Source organism: Schizosaccharomyces octosporus, assembly GCF_000150505.1.
Source record: "Schizosaccharomyces octosporus yFS286 unplaced genomic scaffold supercont6.2, whole genome shotgun sequence".
In the NCBI taxonomy this organism is placed as follows: Eukaryota; Fungi; Ascomycota; class Schizosaccharomycetes; order Schizosaccharomycetales; family Schizosaccharomycetaceae; genus Schizosaccharomyces; species Schizosaccharomyces octosporus.
Genome location: NW_013185620.1, coordinates 1134751 through 1154452, shown reverse-complemented (window position 1 = coordinate 1154452; position 19702 = coordinate 1134751). Strand labels below are relative to the sequence as shown.

The 19702-nt window shown below is 38.0% G+C and overlaps 10 protein-coding genes across 10 annotated transcripts; 7 read left to right on the top strand and 3 right to left on the bottom strand.

Annotated features, from left to right (window-relative positions):
* Nucleotides 1-183: 183 nt before the first annotated feature.
* On the top strand, nt 184-1140 carry SOCG_04919 (uncharacterized protein). The gene is made up of 2 exons (XM_013164066.1): nt 184-338; nt 487-1140. The coding sequence occupies exons 1-2, from the start codon at nt 270-272 to the stop codon at nt 1018-1020; spliced, it is 603 nt and encodes a 200-aa protein (XP_013019520.1). The 5' UTR covers nt 184-269; the 3' UTR covers nt 1021-1140.
* SOCG_04918 (glycosyl hydrolase family 16) lies at nt 1058-3158 on the bottom strand. The gene has a single exon (XM_013164065.1). The coding sequence runs from the start codon at nt 2466-2468 to the stop codon at nt 1296-1298; it is 1173 nt and encodes a 390-aa protein (XP_013019519.1). The 5' UTR covers nt 2469-3158; the 3' UTR covers nt 1058-1295.
* Nucleotides 3159-3665: 507 nt separating this feature from the next.
* SOCG_04917 (myosin binding vezatin family protein) lies at nt 3666-5860 on the top strand. Its single transcript, XM_013164064.1, has 3 exons — nt 3666-3950; nt 4020-4132; nt 4190-5860. Exons 1-3 carry the CDS (start codon nt 3893-3895, stop codon nt 5462-5464), a joined length of 1446 nt encoding a protein of 481 aa, XP_013019518.1. The 5' UTR covers nt 3666-3892; the 3' UTR covers nt 5465-5860.
* A 2-nt stretch (nt 5861-5862) lies between these two features.
* On the top strand, nt 5863-7251 carry SOCG_04916 (WD repeat protein Pop3). The gene has a single exon (XM_013164063.1). It carries the CDS (start codon nt 6026-6028, stop codon nt 6968-6970), a length of 945 nt encoding a protein of 314 aa, XP_013019517.1. The 5' UTR covers nt 5863-6025; the 3' UTR covers nt 6971-7251.
* A 1602-nt stretch (nt 7252-8853) lies between these two features.
* SOCG_04915 (ARS-binding protein) lies at nt 8854-10371 on the top strand (the record flags this gene model as incomplete). The annotated part of the gene is made up of 1 exon (XM_013164062.1): nt 8854-10371. One exon carries the CDS (start codon nt 8854-8856, stop codon nt 10369-10371), a length of 1518 nt encoding a protein of 505 aa, XP_013019516.1.
* A 129-nt stretch (nt 10372-10500) lies between these two features.
* SOCG_04914 (GTPase regulator Nrf1) lies at nt 10501-11161 on the top strand. Its single transcript, XM_013164061.1, has one exon. It carries the CDS (start codon nt 10666-10668, stop codon nt 11032-11034), a length of 369 nt encoding a protein of 122 aa, XP_013019515.1. The 5' UTR covers nt 10501-10665; the 3' UTR covers nt 11035-11161.
* SOCG_05525 (uncharacterized protein) lies at nt 11015-12432 on the bottom strand. The gene is made up of 2 exons (XM_013164077.1): nt 11821-12432; nt 11015-11702 (listed from the first exon to the last, which is right to left on the bottom strand). The coding sequence occupies exons 1-2, from the start codon at nt 11873-11875 to the stop codon at nt 11593-11595; spliced, it is 165 nt and encodes a 54-aa protein (XP_013019531.1). The 5' UTR covers nt 11876-12432; the 3' UTR covers nt 11015-11592.
* Nucleotides 12433-12480: 48 nt separating this feature from the next.
* SOCG_04913 (ataxin-2) lies at nt 12481-15218 on the top strand. The gene has a single exon (XM_013164060.1). It carries the CDS (start codon nt 12700-12702, stop codon nt 15067-15069), a length of 2370 nt encoding a protein of 789 aa, XP_013019514.1. The 5' UTR covers nt 12481-12699; the 3' UTR covers nt 15070-15218.
* SOCG_04912 (uncharacterized protein) lies at nt 14941-16037 on the bottom strand. The gene has a single exon (XM_013164059.1). It carries the CDS (start codon nt 15653-15655, stop codon nt 15227-15229), a length of 429 nt encoding a protein of 142 aa, XP_013019513.1. The 5' UTR covers nt 15656-16037; the 3' UTR covers nt 14941-15226.
* A 107-nt stretch (nt 16038-16144) lies between these two features.
* SOCG_04911 (ATP-dependent RNA helicase Cdc28) lies at nt 16145-19618 on the top strand. Its single transcript, XM_013164058.1, has one exon. The coding sequence runs from the start codon at nt 16296-16298 to the stop codon at nt 19494-19496; it is 3201 nt and encodes a 1066-aa protein (XP_013019512.1). The 5' UTR covers nt 16145-16295; the 3' UTR covers nt 19497-19618.
* Nucleotides 19619-19702: the final 84 nt, after the last annotated feature.

Sequence of the window (19702 nt, the reverse complement as noted above, 5' to 3'; positions counted from 1 at the left end):
CACTAACAGATGAATTTCAGCTGATTATAAAGGTGAAAAGAAATGTACTTCAGTCGGCATTTGTCTAAATCGGCCGACTAAGAACAGCAGAGTCGACCTTTAGAACTCGCAAGCAGTATAGAAATACTTCGACTTCTCTAGTAACTTCATTACGTAATGGGGTCCGAAATCGTAGCGACTTGTAAAAAAACTATATAAACCAACTTTAGTAGATTTGATTAAACTTGCTAATTGTCAACCACACATAATAGCTGGTAAATATTTCTGAAATGAGCTTTCCTGCAAACACACACGTCCTTATTCCTAAAGCTTCTCTCAAATCTGGTGAAGGAAAGAAGGTAAGTTAAATCACCTAACGTTAATCAAGTTTAAGTCGGTGATAAACCGGGCACGTAAGAATTTATGGAATAAAATTTTCATTTCTACTGAATGCCAACGTCGACATGGACTTGATATCCATCTAGCTTGCTCTTACTTACCCTGTAGGTTCTTAATCTACTGAACGATGTGAGTACGCATGTTAGTCAAAGCGAACCTTTTACTTCATGCTACTATTTTGCTTACGATGCCGCCAACCCAGATTCCGTTTGGGGCATCGAAATTTATGATAACAAGGACGCCTTAGAAAGTAAGCATGCGGTTTCACCACCATTTCTCAAGTTTGCTGGTTATCTTAGCTCAGAGCAATCACCAATGGTTGAACCTCTTCAAAAGTGTAACTTCCAAATTGTCGAAGGCTTCTTGAACAAAAACGGTGCTCCCGAATCTGCTGATGATTACCTCGTTTATACTGAATACAAAGCTTCTGGTAATCCCGACGAATTGAAGAAACAGCTTACAGTCGATCAAGATGCTGATACCAGTCTCATTCTTCACTCTTTGGACGACTCTTTGCTCTTTGCTACAGTGACTAGATATGCCAATGGCCGTAAGCAACCCGAACCTATTCAAGTCCCTGGTGCTACCGCTACCATTCAGCATTTAAAATACGCTAATGTGGGATTTTTGGCTCGTAACTAAGTATGCCTGAAATACTCTACTATTTGATAAGACCAATATAATGAATGTTGTTGTGCTGAATATGAATCTTCATTTCAAGGTATTCTTTAACAAAGTACCTATTATTATTGATAAAATAACATATAATCAACATGCTATGCTATTCAGGTCGGCTTCCAAGATAAGTGAAGCAATGTTCACGGGCTAATTTGCCATCTTAGAAAACCATATCTTGAATGACTAACTTTGAAGCTTTCAGTATTCTAACACTCACCCTGTAGCCTTATGAGTAATAATTAGTGACTTTTATAGACGTTCAAACCACGAACATTCCAGTATGCTTCTGTCAGATTTTGGGGATTATTGGCAACGAAATCGGTGCAGCTAGATGAACATCCAGCACCAGAATAAGATGAACCAGAGCCAGCCCAGTCACCACAGAAGGTAAGATCAAAAACAATTTTCTGATCACCAAATCGCTTGCTAATATCACACTTTGTGTTAGGGAAATCAGCTAAAGGAGTTCCCCATCCAGCGGGCTGAGGTTGTTTGTTCGTGATGTCGGAAGGGATATGTGTACGATTGAAAAACCAGGCGCGAATACCTTCATTACGCCAATCAAGAGCGTAAACACCACCATGTTGTTCATTAAAAGGGGCTCCAAATGAGCCTTCCTCAGCGGCTGACACACCGCAACCAGCGTTATTGGCTCCAGGAGCATCTACATAACAGTTGGATTGCAATAAGCTTCCGGTCATTACTTGCTTGACACCAGTCATATCACAACCATCATCAGTGTGCAATGTAACTTGACCTTTACGAGCTAAATTCACATTTTCCATGATATCAATCTCACCGTTTTTAGGCCAGTTATCACCAACTGTCCAAAATGCGGGCCAAGTACCGCATCCAGTAGGTGCATGCAAAACATCAAGGATAATTAAAACCTCCTTGAATTGCTTCTTAGTTGAGATTCGAACAGACGGACGACCATTAGGGTACTTATCCTTGTGGTCAGCAGTCATAATTACGTTGGTACTGTTAGCATGAATCAAACCCATTTGCTCACTGGCTTCACGGTTCTTGTATTGAACAAAACCATGAGTAGGATCTGTCTTGTTCCAAAAATCAAAGCCATCAAAAAATGATTCACCTTCGTATGATTCGTACAATGTGTAGTTCTCTTTTTTATATGAAGGATGACGATTTCTTTCATGTGTACGATGGCCTAGAACACTACCCAAGATGATAATAAGAAGAAGACAAATAAAGATGATGACACCAACCAGAATCTTTCTCTCGTAAGTCTGATACCAAGGCTTCTTCACTTCTTCAAAGTGTTCGTCGCCAGTATTCAACTTTCGACTTTCTGGTTCATATTGATAAGAGCTGTTTGCACCTTTCTCCAAGTTACTGGAGTAGTCATCGGTCGAGAGACTTTGCTGAGAATATTGCGGTTGGGGAAGCATGATGAGTGACACCCGTTTAAAAAAGGCCTAGATCAAAATAAAATATAATAAAAAAATGAGGATGAAGAGCTTTATAACTTCGAATACAAAGTAGAATGAATTTAGCAGAAAAGCAAGTAAAGTAAAACAAAAGACACTATGCTTATCTTCAAAATATCAAGAATAAAGCCAGTATGATTATGATTATACGAAGATAATATGAAGGTTAAAACCAAGGGGAAAATTAAAAGATGAGAATGGAAAAGACAGCGTTTTCGTAGAAATAAAAAATGAAAAACCAATGAGAAATTGTACAAATGAATGTTCCTTAAATGCCAAAGAAAAGTTTACTTCAATAGGGATATAAATATGTTACCAAAGAAGTCAAGGTATTAGAAGTAAATCAAGAAAAATATCCAATAAAAAATTTACAAGCGATGAAAAGAATGATAAATGGAAAAAAGAAAGTCAAGTATTAGACGTTGCTGTAAGCTTAAATATCGGAGGCTGATCGTGAATCAATACTCAAATGAAGTACCCATAAATAGACGTTGAAAATAAGTGCTAGGAAATACTTCCTCAATTTATCTTTATTCCTAGAAGTTTAATGATTCATGAACCTTAAGTAACCTTTGAATGTTACTAAGTTTTCACCTCTACTGAGACAAAACAAATAGGTACTGGTTTTAGCAAGTACGTTGTTGGTTAAATGTACGTATAAATACCAAAGTAAGGTGAGGCTGTGTACACACCCTACCGAGGTAGCATCGTTACTCTCTGAGTTTAAATCTCGAACGAGAAACTAAAGTAACGAAGTGAGGAAACACTGCGACGCATTGTTAGCCAGTATACAAATAAATTATGATTTCTATGTCAAAAAAAAAGATGAGGCATCATCAATAAGGATATTGATATTTAAAAAGATTTAAAATTGAAGACCTTAAAATGGTGCTGAAGAATACCGGCAATATCGTGTTAGAGCTCGATAGTGCTATAAAAATAAGAGACAGGAGAATGACTAGTAGTGATATGAGGTTTGCTTAAGTAAATATGAAAAGGTAAGAAAATTACTAGTAAGTATAATATTTTTTGGAGAAAGATTTTGCTTACGAATGCAATAGTTAACTACGACTTCATTAATATTATATTAGATTTCAGCAGTAATATGATTGTCGCGTTTGTGTGATAACTATTTCCTAAAAGAGGAATGAAGGGTCCTTAAAACTATAAATGTAAGGAGAGCGGACACGCGCACGCGTTTCTCATTATATAGAAGATAGTAGCTAATTGATGCATATCTTGATGGAAGTCTGTTAAAAGTATCATTATTTTCATTTCATGTATGATAGGTTGTTCTACATTTCCTCATATTTGAAGTCTAAATAGACTATTGCCTGCAACAAAAGAACTCTTTAAAAGCAAACTGGATACACTTGGCTGTTAGCATGGAAGGAAGTCATCGCCCATTAAGTAATTTATTTTTTATAGAAAATATTTCAGATGGTATAGTTATCCCCGTTTTCTTACTCGAAATGAGTGAATTCTGAATTGGCTAACGCTTCAATGGCATAGACAGCTATATTAATTCTATTTCGTACTACTGGTCAAAAATAGTCTCCAAACTGTATTTCTTTGGACGTTTTTCCTCAGATCTGTTCATAAACAATGTCTGGCCTTATGTTTTGGTATAACTTTTACTTTTTCACTGGTGTAAACGCGCCTGCTAACTTTTTGCCTTTTAGGAATCTTTTCAACCAAATATATGCGAGACGGAGAGAACCCTTCTTTACGACAATATCCAATATATAATTTATACTTCAGAGTTGCTTGTCGGGGACCATAAGCTACATTGTCAAGGAAATTTGACTTTTGGTTCATCTATCCCAATCCCAAGTCCACCATCTTTCTCTTCAAAAAAGCTTTGGTATATGTTTACTTACCAATCTTTCTTACATGCCGGTTATTGCTTGGGTTTTTATTGCCTGATTTCATTGTTGTGCAACTTCTTGTCGTTTTATCCCCTCAAAATGACCTTTTACTGCTATATGGTATTTTCAGCCCTAATGTTTTTTTGTCATTTTTGGGTTTATCACACTCGCATTGACGGCTTAAGTAGTATATACCGATTAACCCATGCATTACAATCGTTTGAAGATGTTGCTAATCGCGTTTATACTCAGATTTGTGAGTTAGGCCATCCAGATGGCCTTGAAAGATCTTCAAATACCGTCGGTCAACATAACCGAGTTTTTCAAATCAGCAGGAATCAAGAGCTCATGTCCCGACAAGTTTCTGACCTTTTCGCGAAAGTACTACCATCGTATCAGGAGCTTCTATCAAGAGTATATCCATTTACGGCTCCGTTTTACCTAAGGGATCTTCTACTCCTCTACAAACTGCCCAATTGTTTTACTAGTACTTCATCCCCATTTTCGCTAAAACAAAATCTAAACCGTAACTTACAGCGGAATTCTCTGTATTGTCTTCGAAAAGAGGCAAATGAGTATAATTCTCACTCTAATGAATCCTTGCTGTATCTGGTAAAAAGTTACTCTGATTTAACGGTTGTACTAAAACAAATCCTATGTTGTATACTGTCATATTCTGTACAAACATTTCCTCAAGAATGCACATCATGGCCAACTTTGTGTCATAACATTGATAGTTTTGTTGCTACGCTTCGTGAGTTTACCGAACAACTTCATTCATTTTCTCCCTCTATGCCAGAAAGTGGTGTAGTCACTCCAGAAAACGAGTATCTTAATCATTCTAACCGTAATGGAATTGTGGACATGGACGATCTTAAAAAGAAATTACAAAAATTACATTTTGCAATGCTTGAAACGCATGAAAATATTAGCTTACATTTACAAGAAAATTCAGACGCACATTCGCAAGAAGGTGCATTGAAAGAATACGATCACTTTGGATTTCAGCTAAAAGGACTAATATCCGAATGGGAATTTTATCGTGATATGCTATCCCCAATGAGTTCATCCCCGAGAAAGAAAGATTGATAATTATACGCGCACTAAGCTCCGAGATTCAATTAATTCCATCGGTATTTCATTATGAAAATACTAAATGCGAGGTTGCTAAAACTTTATGTGCTCCTACTAATTACAGAGGAGCCTGATATCTATTGCCTTAGTTTTGGACTTGTGCTGCTATCCTGCATCCCAAGATGCGATAATATAATTTAAATTTACTTTGCTTTACTTTTTGTTCCAGTATAGAATAAGTACTACCATGTTTAGCATGGAAGTACTAAAAAAACCCTTCACTACTTTACTCTTGTTTAGACATATTTCTTTGTTTTTCTCTTCTTTAATAATGTTTTATGCTATTTTCACAGTCATTGTTAGATATATTACGTGGTCTTCTATTTTTTCCTAGCAAGAATATAAATACGTACATACGGTAGAGTAGCCATACTAAAAATGTGTAAATGATATTATAAACTTTTTTGAAAAAGTAAAAGGACCAAGAGAACTACTAGAAAGTTAGAAAATTATTCAAAAAGCAACTGGTTACGTTCTTGAATATTACCTTAGTATGTGTCCTTTCCCACTCACCGCATGTCTGTCCAGTATCCACCACAGCATTCTGTACTACTAGTAAGTAGTGGATATGATCATACAATTCGATTCTGGGAAGCATTAAGTGGCATTTGTTCAAGAACTATTCAGCATGCCGACACGCAAGTGAATCGACTTTGCATTTCACCAAACAAGCGTTTTCTAGCAGCCGCTGAAAATCCGCATGTACGCCTTTACGATATTAATTCTAATAGCCAATTACCTTTGATGACTTTTGAAGGCCATACGAATAATGTTACTGGGGTAGCTTTTCATTGTGATGGTAAATGGCTAGCAACGTCTAGCGAAGATGGTACCGTAAAGGTGTGGGACATGCGTGCGCCGTCTGTTCAAAGGAACTATGATCATAAATCGCCTGTCAATGATCTGTTTATTCACCCTAACCAAGGAGAATTGATCTCTTGTGATCAAAGCGGAAGAGTAAGTGCGTGGGATCTAGGTGAAGACTCATGTACGCACGAACTAATTCCCGAGGAAGATGTGCCGATGAGCAGTGTTACAGTTGCATCTGATGGAAGTATGCTTATTGCAGGAAATAATAAAGGTAATTGCTACGTTTGGAGGATGCTTAATCACCAAGGAGCTTCTTTATTACAACCGGTAGTAAAGTTCCAAGCACATCCGCGATATATAACAAGATGTGTGCTTTCTCCAGACGTAAAGCATTTGGCAACATGCTCAGCCGACTCCACCGTTAATATTTGGAGTACTGACGATATGTCATTCATGTTGGAAAGACGTCTGCAAGGACACCAAAGATGGGTATGGGACTGTGCATTCTCTGCAGATTCAACCTACCTTGTTACAGCTTCATCGGATCACGTAGCTCGTCTGTGGGAACTTTCCAGTGGAGAAACCATTCGCCAATACTCGGGCCATCACAAAGCAGCAGTATGTGTTGCCTTAAATGATTATCAAATATAATTTGTAAACATGTATATTTAATTGAAGTCTAGAATTCACTGCCCTCGCTTTCTTAATGCATTCTATGAAACGGTTTTATTTTATCAAGATAATGGGAGGGTCCTTTTTTTTCTTTTTTGATGGAACGAGGATTTCAACCTATGAAGAATTTTTGTCAGTATTTAATTTTAGGAGTTTGACTTTAATGAAGAAGGAATTCGTATGTAAAACTTGAGAATGTACGTGAGGCATAGAAAGAAGATTTACGAAATAAAAAATATTGATTTGTAAAACTACCCAAAAGTCATTCAGAAAATATAGAAACAGTATGCATTCATGGAGTAGGGGAGTACTAACTAATTGAGAACCTGGTTACGTGAGAGATTCGTCTGTTTCTTTGGCGTTTTACATGTTATTATACAATTTGACTTGACTTTATAACATAGTCGAGATTTGTTATAGATTTATAGGATATGCTTAGAAATTTAATATATGACTATAAGGTATATGCTTAAAAGCATAACTAAAATTTAAATAATATGTTATTATATATATCTTAGTATGCTTTTAGTTGAAAGAAAAAACAAATGCTAAAATGAAGATAAATATTTAATCATAATATAATACCTTTATGAGAAACCGTTTGAAACAAGTCGAGTCTGTCATATGTGAGTGACCAAGGAGAAAGAGAACATTTCAATGTTTTATTTTTCCTTTAGTTTTGATATACTTGCAACTAGTCCCTTGAGACATTTCTTTCTTAGCTGCCTGGTTGCAAGTATAGAAAATGTAGCTTTACGATCGGAGATGTCTAAAAAATAACCAAGAGCAGTCCTAATTTTCACATCTTAAACTGTTGCACTGAATTAGTTAGATCTTTGCTCCTATTGACTTTTGATTTAAATGCGCGTAGTCATCTGTATGGGAGCGTATACTAGATTGTCTGTTCAATACTGGCTGCTTGGGTAATTTTGAAGAAGCAACACATAAATAAAACATTTTTATGTTTTTGTATTTATGTGTTTACATTGGAGTAATACGTGTTAAAGATGCATTACGTAACTATCCCTGTTCAACCCAGGATTTCATGTATCAGATCAATGTAGGCGATGCTAAAGATATATCATGTTTGTTTTCCAGTCGTTCTGTCTGACATGATAACTAGCAAAAAAGTCATAAAGAAATCAATGTCATCGTAAATTCATCGCTTCTCTTAGGCCTTCCGTTAGGAAATGAGAGCGAGCCAAAAAGTTTTCTGCTCAACAGACGCGCTTGCGCTGTGTTCCCAAAGAGATTTATCGATTCGCCATGTAAAATGATGCGACACACATGTAGATAAATAAAAGGTAGTAAAATACTTACAAGAAACATTTTCTGAAAGATTCCGAAGGATACGAGCATTGTAGGATGGTCAGATTTCGAATCGATGAAATGCGTTCGTAACTGGCAAGTCAAAACATATGCTACAGAGGTTCATGTCGTAAAAAATAATCATTTTGTTTTAGTTTTCGGGTTCCTTTAATTATTCCACAGATGAAAGAAGAAAAAAAACCAGAAAGAAAGGAACTTGAAGTGAATCTGATACCGAAAAGCAAAGTTTTCTTGGAAAAAACTCCATTTCTCAATAACAGTATAAGACATGTCTTGAAAAGATGATAACAGTATGGGCGATGATGTAAAACTTCTTAACGAGGTATGTCAACTTAGTTGAGTTTATTCTCGATAAGTACGAATAGGATGTTGTGAATATAAACACCATACTAAATTCATTACTTCGAGGTCAATAAATATTCTGCTAAGCGGGCCTCCCCTAGGGGGCACGTGCAGTTTGTTAATAAGGAAAAATTGTGATGATAGAGTACTCACAAAACCAAAATGCTGAATACTGAATACTAGGATTTAATATGCCTCCAGTACGGCGTCAAGTCATTACAAAAAACGAAAAGAAAGAACTGCGTCGTTTCTACTTTGGGTGTGTTGAAAAACCGTCGCAACAAAAGTTGATGGCTTGGTTCAAAGAAAAGTTTGACAAAGAATTGTCGCAACCGTCGGTTTCTCAAATATTATCATCTAAATATGATTTTCTTGATGAAACGAGCTCCGAAACATCTGAAAAACCCAATATCCTACCCGCGAAATACCCTGTTTTGGAAAGTGCTCTCGTGGAATGGATCCAGAGAACACAAAAATCCGATATCGATATAAATGAAGAAGTTATCCGTAAAGTAGCATGCGAGCTTTGGAAGAAAATCCCTGCATATTCGAATTTACCGACCCCAGAATTTAGCAGCAATTGGCTGAAAAGATTTCAAAAGCATCCTTCTAATCTTCATGAGAACGTGAAAGTAGCTGATTCAGACATGATTTACGAATTCGTAAAACATTACCCTTTGGAAGATGTATATTCATTCGACGAAGTAGGTCTTTTATGGAAGCTCGTTCCAGACAAGCCTCCTTCTATCGAATTTACAAACGGCATCCGTCGAGAAAAAGCTCGTGTTTCTATAGCAATGTGCTGCAATGCCCTCGGTACAGACAAATTACCCCTATGGATTATTGGTTATTCAAAAGAGCCTCGCGCATTTCGTTCCGCCCGTGTAAATATTCATGCCCTTGACGTTGAATGGAGATCAAATGGTACCGCTCAAATTAATAATATCATAATGCAGGAGTGGCTTATTTGGTTTGATCAAAAAATGTCTGGAAGAAAGGTTCTACTTCTTTTGGACCGGCTTAGCGCTCATGAATGTGCCGTCGAAAACATTCGCCGTACTAGAAGTTTTCAAAATATAGCCATTTTATGGCTCCCAAGAAGTTCCAACCTAACACAAAATCCGTATTCTATGGGTATATTCCGTAATTTCAAGGAATGCTATAGAAATTATTGGCTCCAATACATGATGGAGCAGATCAGTCTTGGTCGTGATCCTTTAAAAGCTGTAAACATACTAAAAGCTATACACTGGATGGTTGCTGCATGGAATTTTGATGTTTCCAATTCTTCAATTGCATTTAGTTTTCAACGTTCCGGCATAATAGGAATAAAAGAAAATTATTCTGACGTAAAACCCCCATCTTCTGCAATCCAAGCTTCTGAAAAACTCAAATCTTTGTTTTCTCAGTTTACAGACATAAAATATCAGTCAATCGATCGGTTCATAGATCCTGTTGAAGAAAGTGTCGTCGACGAAGATGCTGATATTACAGACCAAATCGCAGCCGAATTTCTAAAGGATCGTGATTTCGAAAGCGATGAAGAGGAAGAGTACTTTGTATCAATTACAATTAAGGAAGCCATGCAGTACGTTAGCATCCTACAACAATTTGAAGAACAACAGGAAACGCCGAATCCGGAGATTGTAAAACAACTCTTGTACTACGGCAAGCTTTTGCAAAACCGACAGGAATCCAAAGATCTGTAACTATATCTTTCTTTCATTTTTATTTCTCCATTATACATAGTACATTCTTTTTTTGTTTTATATTTTTTTCCTTATGAACGCTTTTTGTTTATGATTTAATAACAACATGCGCTGTACATCACTATACCCAGATAGTCCTCCACTAGCTAAGGCATGTGTGTTCGTTGCCTTTGTCACTACATTCTTAATACATCGAAAATTCAGTGGAATTAGTGACATACTAAGTAGTTCCTCATATACATTTTTTTAAAGGTCTCCCTTTTTTGATTTCCTCATATTTTGTGCTGATTTGAAATGTCGACTCAACCACTTTTGCAAACTACTCCAGGAAAAAGGATTGCACTCCCAGTTCGTGTAGAACCCAAGGTCTTTTTCGCTAATGAACGTACTTTTCTCTCTTGGCTCAGCTTTGCTGTTGTCTTAGGTGGTTTGTCTGTGGGTTTGTTGAACTTTGGTGACAGAATTGGAAGGATTAGCGCTGGTCTCTTTACTGTTGTGGCCATAGGTACAATGGCCTATGCTTTATCTATTTACCATTGGAGAGCTTCTGCTATTCGGAGAAGAGGAAGTGGTCCTTATGATGATCGTTTTGGACCTACTATCCTATGCTTCGTCTTATTAGCTGCAATTTTGACAAATTTTGTTTTAAGAACCTTTTTTTAAAAGGCACTGAGGAAGTGAGGCTAGTATTATTTTGATCACGACTCACCCGTGTCGCAACCTCTAATTTTGTGTTATGAACGTCTTCTTAATCTATAACGGAACGGGTGTGCCCTAGTATTTGAGTGAATTATTATTCTAATTATTTTCCCTGATTCTCTTTCCTTTTTTTCATACAATACGTAGCGTTGTTTTCAAGATTCCATGTAATACTCTACTTCTCTTATAAGGAATTATCCAGGAGATCTGGTCTTCCCACAATCTCACAGACATAGATAATATACATTTCAGCAGCATGTACAAAAAAAAAGAAAACATAAGAAAGCTGGTTGACTAATTTGGTTCATCCGGTATGCAATTCGTATTTGAACCACGCATTTGAATCAAAAAAGGTATAAGGAGTGCAAAAGTCTTGAGCTTTGAGATTATTTTTCTTTAATTGGAGATTTCCATGTCGTTCAAAAGATTCTAAGCTATTACAGGGTATTGAAAGCGGATATTTATCCCTGTTGTATTTTTCACTTTCGAAATGCTTACTTTCATAGGTTAATAAATGTTAACTCAACCGGATTCTGTTTTGCCTTCACTTTCTCTCTCCCTCTGCATCTTATAATACACCCTTCGCTTTTCGTATAGATGATTCTTGAGTAAGATGAATGAAACAGGGCCACCTAAACCAAACAATTCAGGTTAATTTCTGCTTTCAATTAGGCCATATCTATGCAAGAAAAATACTGTTAAAAAGCAGCCAATTTCTTCAAGCCTAAAGAAATTGCTCACTTGACTTACCTAGGATGAAGATTCCAAAGATAGACAACATTTGTTGCTTAAAAGTAATAGCCATATTATAATATTTGAATACAGAAGATATAAAAACTCAAAGAATATGTTGAGGACAGTGTCAAAGGTGTAGTATGGGTTAGTAGGTTCTTCGAGCGACTGTGTCGAAATGGTACTTATTTATGGGCTTGAATACAAAACATTCATCAATTCATGCAAGCAGGAAATTGTCACAAGGCATTCTTTATTTTTATTTTTATTTTTTTCTGTATGTATTACGGATGATGAAAGCAATGCTAGTAGAAATCAAGTAAGAAGCTCACTCAACCTATATACCTGTTTCCTAGATCATTGTTGAAAAACGTTACACTTGGAATTACCCAATGGAAGAAACATATCCTAACTTTACTACAAGAACGGTTTGCTACTGTACGACTGCAATTTACCCTTAGATTTTTTAGAAGTTGATGTTATTTCAATCATTACTATGACACCCGCTCTACGTTGGATGAATGCCTAGGGAAATGTAACCAATGCTTATTGTTTCACGTTTACGCAAAGACACTTCGCTATTCTTCCATTTGGTGGTGAGGTTGCACAGAGAAAAGTAAAGAATTGAATAGTACTGAATTTGATTTTACAAAAACCAACAAAGTAAATAAATAAATAAATAATTATAAAGTACTCTACAAAAATTCTTAGATTTTGCACAATTAGGAATTTACGAAAATTTGCGGTGGGCGCCACACGTTAAACCCCAAAGATCTATCGTAATTGTTTCAACCTTCAACTTCCAACCTCCACGGAATTCACTAATATCTCAGTCGGGTACTGGGAGGTTGCAAATTCAGAAATTGCAAGGGTATCTGAGGAGACTCAAGTAATTTTATGGCAACCTATTCTGTCAGAATGGAACAGACCCCACAACGAAACGTTGGTCCTTCAAAGACTGAAGCAACAAAAAAATGGTCAGCGGTTGCAGCTAAAGGAAGCAAAGCATCTCAGTCAGCAAGCAATAGTGAACGTATTTACACTGAAACGAGAAAGACAGCTCCAGAATCAGGTGTCAAAGATAATACTAAAGACACCGGCAATGTAAACACGACGTCTTCTACGTCGAACAAACGATTTATTAACGCATCCAACCCAGGACGTGTGAATAATCCTTCTAGGACTTCTTCGTCAAACAGTAAAACTTGGAAAACCGATGCAGCGATTTCTTCGCAAAGGGGCCAAACGCAACATCGGGAGCGTGAATTATTGCCTTGGAGGCCTGACCCGCAAGATGCGAGCGCCTCTTTGATGAGTTTGGAAGAGTCTGTGGATCAAACTGGCGGTGGTGCTGAATGGGATCAATTTGCCGCTAATGAAAAGCTTTTTGGTGTTCAATCTCATTTTGATGAGGAACAATACACTTCAAGCATTAATCGAAACCACCCCAAGTATAAGGAGCGTGCTCAAGAAGCTGATCGTATTGCGAAAGAAATTGAATCCTCCGCCACCGATAATGTTCATCTCGCCGAAGAACGAGGTCTTAAACCCGATGATAGTGGGCTTGATGAAGATGACCTATACTCAGGTGTTCAGCGCTCAGTTCAACCAGCTGGAAGACCCAACAACCGAGGCCCTTCATCCAGAGAAAATTACTCCCAAGGAAAGGGTCGAGAATACCGTCCTCGAAATGCTGGCCCTCGCAATGGCTTATTGCCCAATGACCCTGCCATTGTTTCCCAGCGACACATGGCGTTTTCTCGTGGCGGTGATTCCCGTGCTGCTGAAAAGTTTTTTAACGCTCGTCGTAAGATGGGAACGTTATCTAAAGGAGAAAAAGAAGGCCAAATAAAGGAATTCATGCAATTCAGTCAATCTTTGAATCTGGGTGGATTTGGAAATAAAGAAGACCTTACTAAGGGCAACAAAGACGTTTCCAAGGAAAAACAAAAACCATCTGATAGCGAGACTATGAAGGCTAATGTCTCAGATGATACTACCAAACAAAAGGAAGATGCCCCATCCAAGGATGAACCTTCTGTAGAAAAGACAGATAAAGCACCTACTGCTACGAAAGAATCCGACAAAGAGGAGAAGACTCAACAAAAACAGGAAGAGGAACCCAAGCCAGAGACCTCCTTGGAGTCCAGCAAAACACAAGAGAAGCCGGTAAATAAGGAACCTTCGAAGCCTTTGAAATTGAATGCTAAGGCTGCATCTTTCAAACCTAATATTGGCGCAAGTGTGTTTACTCCGGGTAAATTTGTTCTTCCCCCAAAAGCAGGTACTTCTCAGCCATTGAACCCACAAAAGTCTTCCAGCACAGAAACAGGTACTGCTTCTAATGGTGGAACTCCTGGTGATAATACGGAGCGTCCTTTTTTCCCTAACGGAGCTCCCCAAGCAGAATCATCAGTGATGGACAATTTTAATGTTATCAAGACTGCTGGACAAGAAAAAATTGGTGAAACATTAGAGAAACCATTTTCTTGTCCTCCTACTTGGGCTTCTGGTCCTAACAACGTGCAGCATATCGTCTCCAACCAGAAGGTAGAGACTGATGCTGCCCAAGGAAAGCGCAATTCGGCAGTAGGTGGCCAAATTCCTGGTTTAGTGCTCCCTAATGGCCCGGTCTCGCCAGCAATGCCTGTTTATCCCGCTCCCGGCTTTCCTTACGTTCCTTTTGGTTATCCGGTTCCTGGATATCCTCCTTACATGCGCGCTCCAAGCCAGCAAACATCGGTCGCTGCTTCGCCGAATGCTACACCCACTTCAGGTACTTCTAGTGCAGTAGCTTCGCCCATGTTTATGGCACCCCCGGTTATGCCGCCTTATGGTGTCCCTCCCTTCCAACCACAGAGTAATAGCCCAAGGGGAGTGGCTCCTGCTACCTACTATGTACCTCAGATGGGAGCAATGGGAGGAATGCCCATGATGCCATATCCTGCTACTGGTGTGCCTCCTATGTATGGACAGTATGCTATGAACAATGGAATGATGAACATGCGTTATCCTGCGTATACAGATTACAGACGAAGTAGTTCCCAAAGATCGTTCAACCCTTCTAGAGGAAATCGTCATCAAAATAATGGATACAAAAATGATAACTACACAAACAATCCCAACAATAGTAATGATGGTAATAATGCTACTAATCAGAATCAGGATTCGAATGCAGCTACTGCTACTGATTCCCAAGATCCGAAATCTTCTGAAGTTGTTGAACCTGCAATAGCTCCAGTAAATTCCGATGAGAAAACGTCTTGAGAATCCACTATCTTCAGTCCTTTGGAATAGCTAAATGTTATGTAAAAATAAGACATGATTTAGACCATTATCAAAATAATATTAAACAATGGTTGTATAAAAGTATAGCTTTAGTTAGTGTGCTAATGTAAAACCGCTGTGCATTCAAGCTCCAAAATTAAGTTGAAACTTCCATGGTCGTAAGGCCACACCAATGGCCATTTTCGAGTTTACTTAAAATATAGTAAATAATTGTAGATGCTGTATCTTGATAGCTAAAAAACTGTACTGTGTTTGAGTTGCAGCAGCTCTGAACTGCTTTTATAATGGCTCCGTATTCATCACGAGGATCAAATTCTTTTTTATTGATGCTTCGGAATTCCTTTGGAATCTCCTCTAAATAGATAGGATGAAAAATTTCATCTGACTCACTAATATAGTAGTGACCTTTTACTTGTTCTGACAAAGCGCTCAATGGAGCAGAGCTAGGAACATTATCTGTGCTTTTCATCCACTGAGAAGGAACTTGACTAGGACTTTTGGGGGGAGGAGAAGGAACTGGAGCATTTGCAGCATTCAAAAATTGCTGGTAAGCATCGTCCGACATTTTTCTAGAGCTACAATGTCGGTATGTATTAGAGGCAAGACGACTTCGAAAAGGCAAGCAAGGACTTACTTGCTTACTTCTTTTTATAAAGGGGAGTATTGAACGAATTTTGGAAAATTGGTTTTAACAATAACCCTTTAAGTGTTACTGATGTTGAAAGATGGAGAAGAGCCTGACCAACTGTTTTCGTAATATATCTCAAACAGTAATGACCAAACAATCATTAGTGCACACAATGGGAGCTTAACAACGACGGCACAATTTTTGAATTACAAGGCAATAAAAATTCAGGTACAGAGGACCAGCTGCTCAAGTATCATTGAACCAGTATTTCTTTTCTTGAATTTCCATAGTATTTTTCGCACTCTTGTTAATTTCGTAAGCATTATTTCAAATGAATAGCGTAGTCTAGTAAATTTTGTAATCACAGTTAACGAGTTTTAGCAACTGACAACTAGTAGCATACTCTGTTTGAACGCGGCTTCGACACTTGCATGTAAGTGCCTAGTATATTTTACCAATTGTTGACACCAATTTGATATATGATATAGAAGTTCATTACGGAATTTTCCTTCTTTTAATAATTGAATTAGGAAGAGAGAGGTTAGAAGGTGTATTCGACGGTATAAATAAAGGAAATATGTCTTTAGAACAATATGTTTCGGACCAAGCAATTGCCCTTCTAGGCATGTCAGAACCTTCAGTCGTAGAGTATATAATAGCTGAAGCTTCTAGTTCGCGTAGCTCCCAGGAGCTGTTTCAGAAATTGGTGGGATTTGGCATGGAGGAACATAATACCAAAGTGCATGAATTTGCTCATTCACTGTATTCAAGGATCCCAAAGAACAAAGGAAAGTTATCAGACGAGACATACAGTTACCGAAAAAAAAGGCAAAGAGAGATTCTACAAATGGAGAATCAGAATGCAAAGTACGAACTGTTACTAGAGCCTCAGCAGGCAGAACGGTCGAAGAGTTTGCCGTCATCAGACTCGAGAAAACGTAAAGAAAGACGTAAAGAACATAAACAGGACTTATTAATACGCAAGCATGGCGATGACGAATGGCAAAGTGATGAATATGAAAGCGAGGAAGAAAATTCGAATATCGCGACGAACCCCGAAAAACATTTTCCCGAAAGAAGTCACTTACCTGAATCTAATCCTAGTCCTAAACATAATGAGGATGATGAACGAATGGATGACGTGAAAGAGAGGGAAGAGTTTGAGGAACGATTAAGACAAAGGGATTTAAATGCTTCAACTCGAGATTTGGTTGAAGATTATTCTTCAAAGCTCTCTTCGGATGAAATTGCTTTAAGGAACCTTGCAGATGATCCAGAATCTCGCGAAAAATTAGCTGCGGAACTACGTAAAAAGTCTCGTCGGCATTATTTGAAGCCAAGAGCGCAGCAGCAATTGGAACTTCTGCGAAGGGAGATTAAAGATGAGGAACTCTTATTTTCGGACGAACAATTGACAAAACGGGAAATTCATGAACTAGAAAAGAAGAAAGAACTATTAAGAATCGCTGAAGAGCGCATGAACCTAAGTGCACAAGCTGCCGAATATCGGATGCCTGAAGATTACTTCACTGAACAGGGAAAATTAGATAGAAGGCGAAAAGAGGCTGTCTTGCACCAACGGTACACAGATGCTAATGACGACCGTCAGTCTGCTACACCCTTTGGTGCTGCCGAACAAGCGCAGTGGGAGTCTCAACAAATTTCCAAAGCTCTCGTCTATGAAGATAATATGAAGGCCCCCACTCAAGAAAAACAATTTGATTATGTTTTTGATGATTCGCAGAAAATAGACTTTCTTTTGGAGTCAAACATGCCTGGTAAATCTGAGCCAGGTGCTGAAGCATCTGCGCCTGCCCTTTCACAAGCCGAGATAAAGGCAATATCAATGGAGGAGTCCAGAAAATCATTACCAGTTTATGCATTCAAAGATGATTTGTTAAAGGCAATTGAAGCTTATCAAGTTTTGTTGGTAGTAGCAGAGACAGGTTCAGGAAAGACTACCCAGTTGCCGCAGTTTTTACATGATGCTGGATATACAAAAAATAACAAAAAGATTTGCTGTACCCAGCCTCGTCGAGTAGCCGCCATGTCTGTTGCTGCTCGTGTGGCTAATGAAATGGATGTTCGACTAGGCCAAGAAGTAGGATATACCATTCGTTTTGAAAATAATACTTCGGAGAAAACGGTTATAAAGTATTTGACTGATGGTATGCTTTTAAGAGAATTTTTGAATGAGCCAGATCTCGCAAGTTATTCTGTTATTATTATAGATGAAGCACATGAAAGAACACTTCATACTGATATTCTATTCGGTCTCGTGAAGGATATTGCACGATTCCGACCTGATCTAAAAGTTTTGGTTTCGAGTGCTACTATAGATGCAGCCAAGTTTTCTTCCTATTTTGATGAGGCGCCTGTCTTCTATATACCTGGTCGACGGTTTCCTGTTGATATTTATTATACCCCGCAGCCAGAGGCAAACTATATACAAGCAGCTATTACAACAATTTTGCAGATTCATACAACCCAACAGGCCGGTGATATATTAGTTTTCTTGACTGGTCAAGATGAAATAGAAGTTATGTCTGAAAACATTCAAGAATTGTGTAAAATTTTGGGGAAGAGAATCCCTGAAATTATTCTTTGTCCGATTTATGCTAATTTACCCTCAGAGTTGCAGGCGAAAATATTCGAACCTACACCACCTGGTGCACGGAAGGTTGTTTTGGCTACAAATATTGCAGAAACCTCTATCACTATTGATGGAGTAAATTATGTAATCGATTCCGGATTCGTTAAGCAAAACGTCTATAATCCAAGAACAGGAATGGAAAGCTTAGTTTCTGTTCCCTGCTCTCGTGCATCTGCTGATCAGCGTGCTGGACGTGCTGGTCGAGTAGGTCCTGGTAAATGTTTTCGTCTGTATACTCGCTGGACTTACAACAACGAGCTTGATATGGTCACGTCTCCCGAAATCCAAAGAACTAATTTAACAAATATTGTATTGCTTCTAAAGTCATTGGGTATTAATAATTTATTGGATTTCGATTTTATGGACTCACCACCTCCAGAAACACTGATGCGATCATTGGAGCTTTTATATGCGCTCGGGGCTCTGAATAATCGAGGTGAACTCACAAAGCTTGGAAGGCAAATGGCCGAATTTCCTACGGACCCAATGCTTTCTAAATCATTGATAGCATCAGCTAGTTATGGGTGTGTCGAAGAGGTCCTTTCCATTATAGCTATGCTAGGTGAATCGGCTTCTCTATTTTATCGACCAAAAGATCGTATTATGGAGGCTGATAAGTCAAGAATGAATTTTGTTCAACCAGGCGGCGACCACTTAACTTTACTTCGTATATGGAATGAATGGGTAGATACAGATTTTTCCTATCAATGGTCACGAGAAAACTTTCTACAGTATAAAAGTTTGTGTCGAGCCCGTGATGTACGGGATCAACTCGCAAACCTTTGTAATCGTGTTGAGATTGAATTGACTACAAATTCTGCAGATTCACTGATGCCAATCCAGAAGGCGATAACCGCGGGGTATTTTTCTAATGCAGCACGGTTGGATCGTACAGGTGATTCATATAGAACTGTTAAGAGCAACCAAACGGTTTATGTTCATCCAAGTTCTACTCTAGTTGAAAAGAAACCGAAAATTATTATTTATTATGAGCTTGTCTTGACGAGTAAAGAGTACTGTCGACAAGTTATGCAGATTCAACCAGAGTGGTTATTGGAAATTAGTCCTCATTATTTCAAGCCGGAGAATATTGAGGAGATGTATAAAAGCAAAAAGAGGAGATGAGTTAATCAGCCTTTCTATACGAAAGAACTCATAAGCAAGTAAAAAACGGGATTTGATGGTTTTCGAGGGTTTTTTATGAAAAATTAATTTTCTTTAGCTAATAAAATTATAAATTTTACCCATTTATTATTACAATTATACATTCAGACAAGAAGCATACTCCCAATAAATTTTCAATAGTGACATTTCTACATATATACGCACTT

Coding starts and splice junctions, on each gene's coding strand:
- SOCG_04918 (XM_013164065.1), bottom strand. CDS start 2,468: ATGCTTCCCCAACCGCAATATTCTCAGCAAAGTCTCTCGACCGATGAC.
- SOCG_04911 (XM_013164058.1), top strand. CDS start 16,296: ATGTCTTTAGAACAATATGTTTCGGACCAAGCAATTGCCCTTCTAGGC.
- SOCG_04912 (XM_013164059.1), bottom strand. CDS start 15,655: ATGTCGGACGATGCTTACCAGCAATTTTTGAATGCTGCAAATGCTCCA.
- SOCG_04919 (XM_013164066.1), top strand. CDS start 270: ATGAGCTTTCCTGCAAACACACACGTCCTTATTCCTAAAGCTTCTCTC. Junction 339..486: donor AATCTGGTGAAGGAAAGAAG/GTAAGTTAAATC, acceptor CTTACCCTGTAG/GTTCTTAATCTACTGAACGA.
- SOCG_04916 (XM_013164063.1), top strand. CDS start 6,026: ATGTCTGTCCAGTATCCACCACAGCATTCTGTACTACTAGTAAGTAGT.
- SOCG_05525 (XM_013164077.1), bottom strand. CDS start 11,875: ATGGCTATTACTTTTAAGCAACAAATGTTGTCTATCTTTGGAATCTTC. Junction 11,703..11,820: donor CTTTGGAATCTTCATCCTAG/GTAAGTCAAGTG, acceptor TGTTTGGTTTAG/GTGGCCCTGTTTCATTCATC.
- SOCG_04917 (XM_013164064.1), top strand. CDS start 3,893: ATGGAAGGAAGTCATCGCCCATTAAGTAATTTATTTTTTATAGAAAAT. Junction 3,951..4,019: donor TATAGAAAATATTTCAGATG/GTATAGTTATCC, acceptor TCAATGGCATAG/ACAGCTATATTAATTCTATT. Junction 4,133..4,189: donor ATGTCTGGCCTTATGTTTTG/GTATAACTTTTA, acceptor TTTGCCTTTTAG/GAATCTTTTCAACCAAATAT.
- SOCG_04913 (XM_013164060.1), top strand. CDS start 12,700: ATGGCAACCTATTCTGTCAGAATGGAACAGACCCCACAACGAAACGTT.
- SOCG_04914 (XM_013164061.1), top strand. CDS start 10,666: ATGTCGACTCAACCACTTTTGCAAACTACTCCAGGAAAAAGGATTGCA.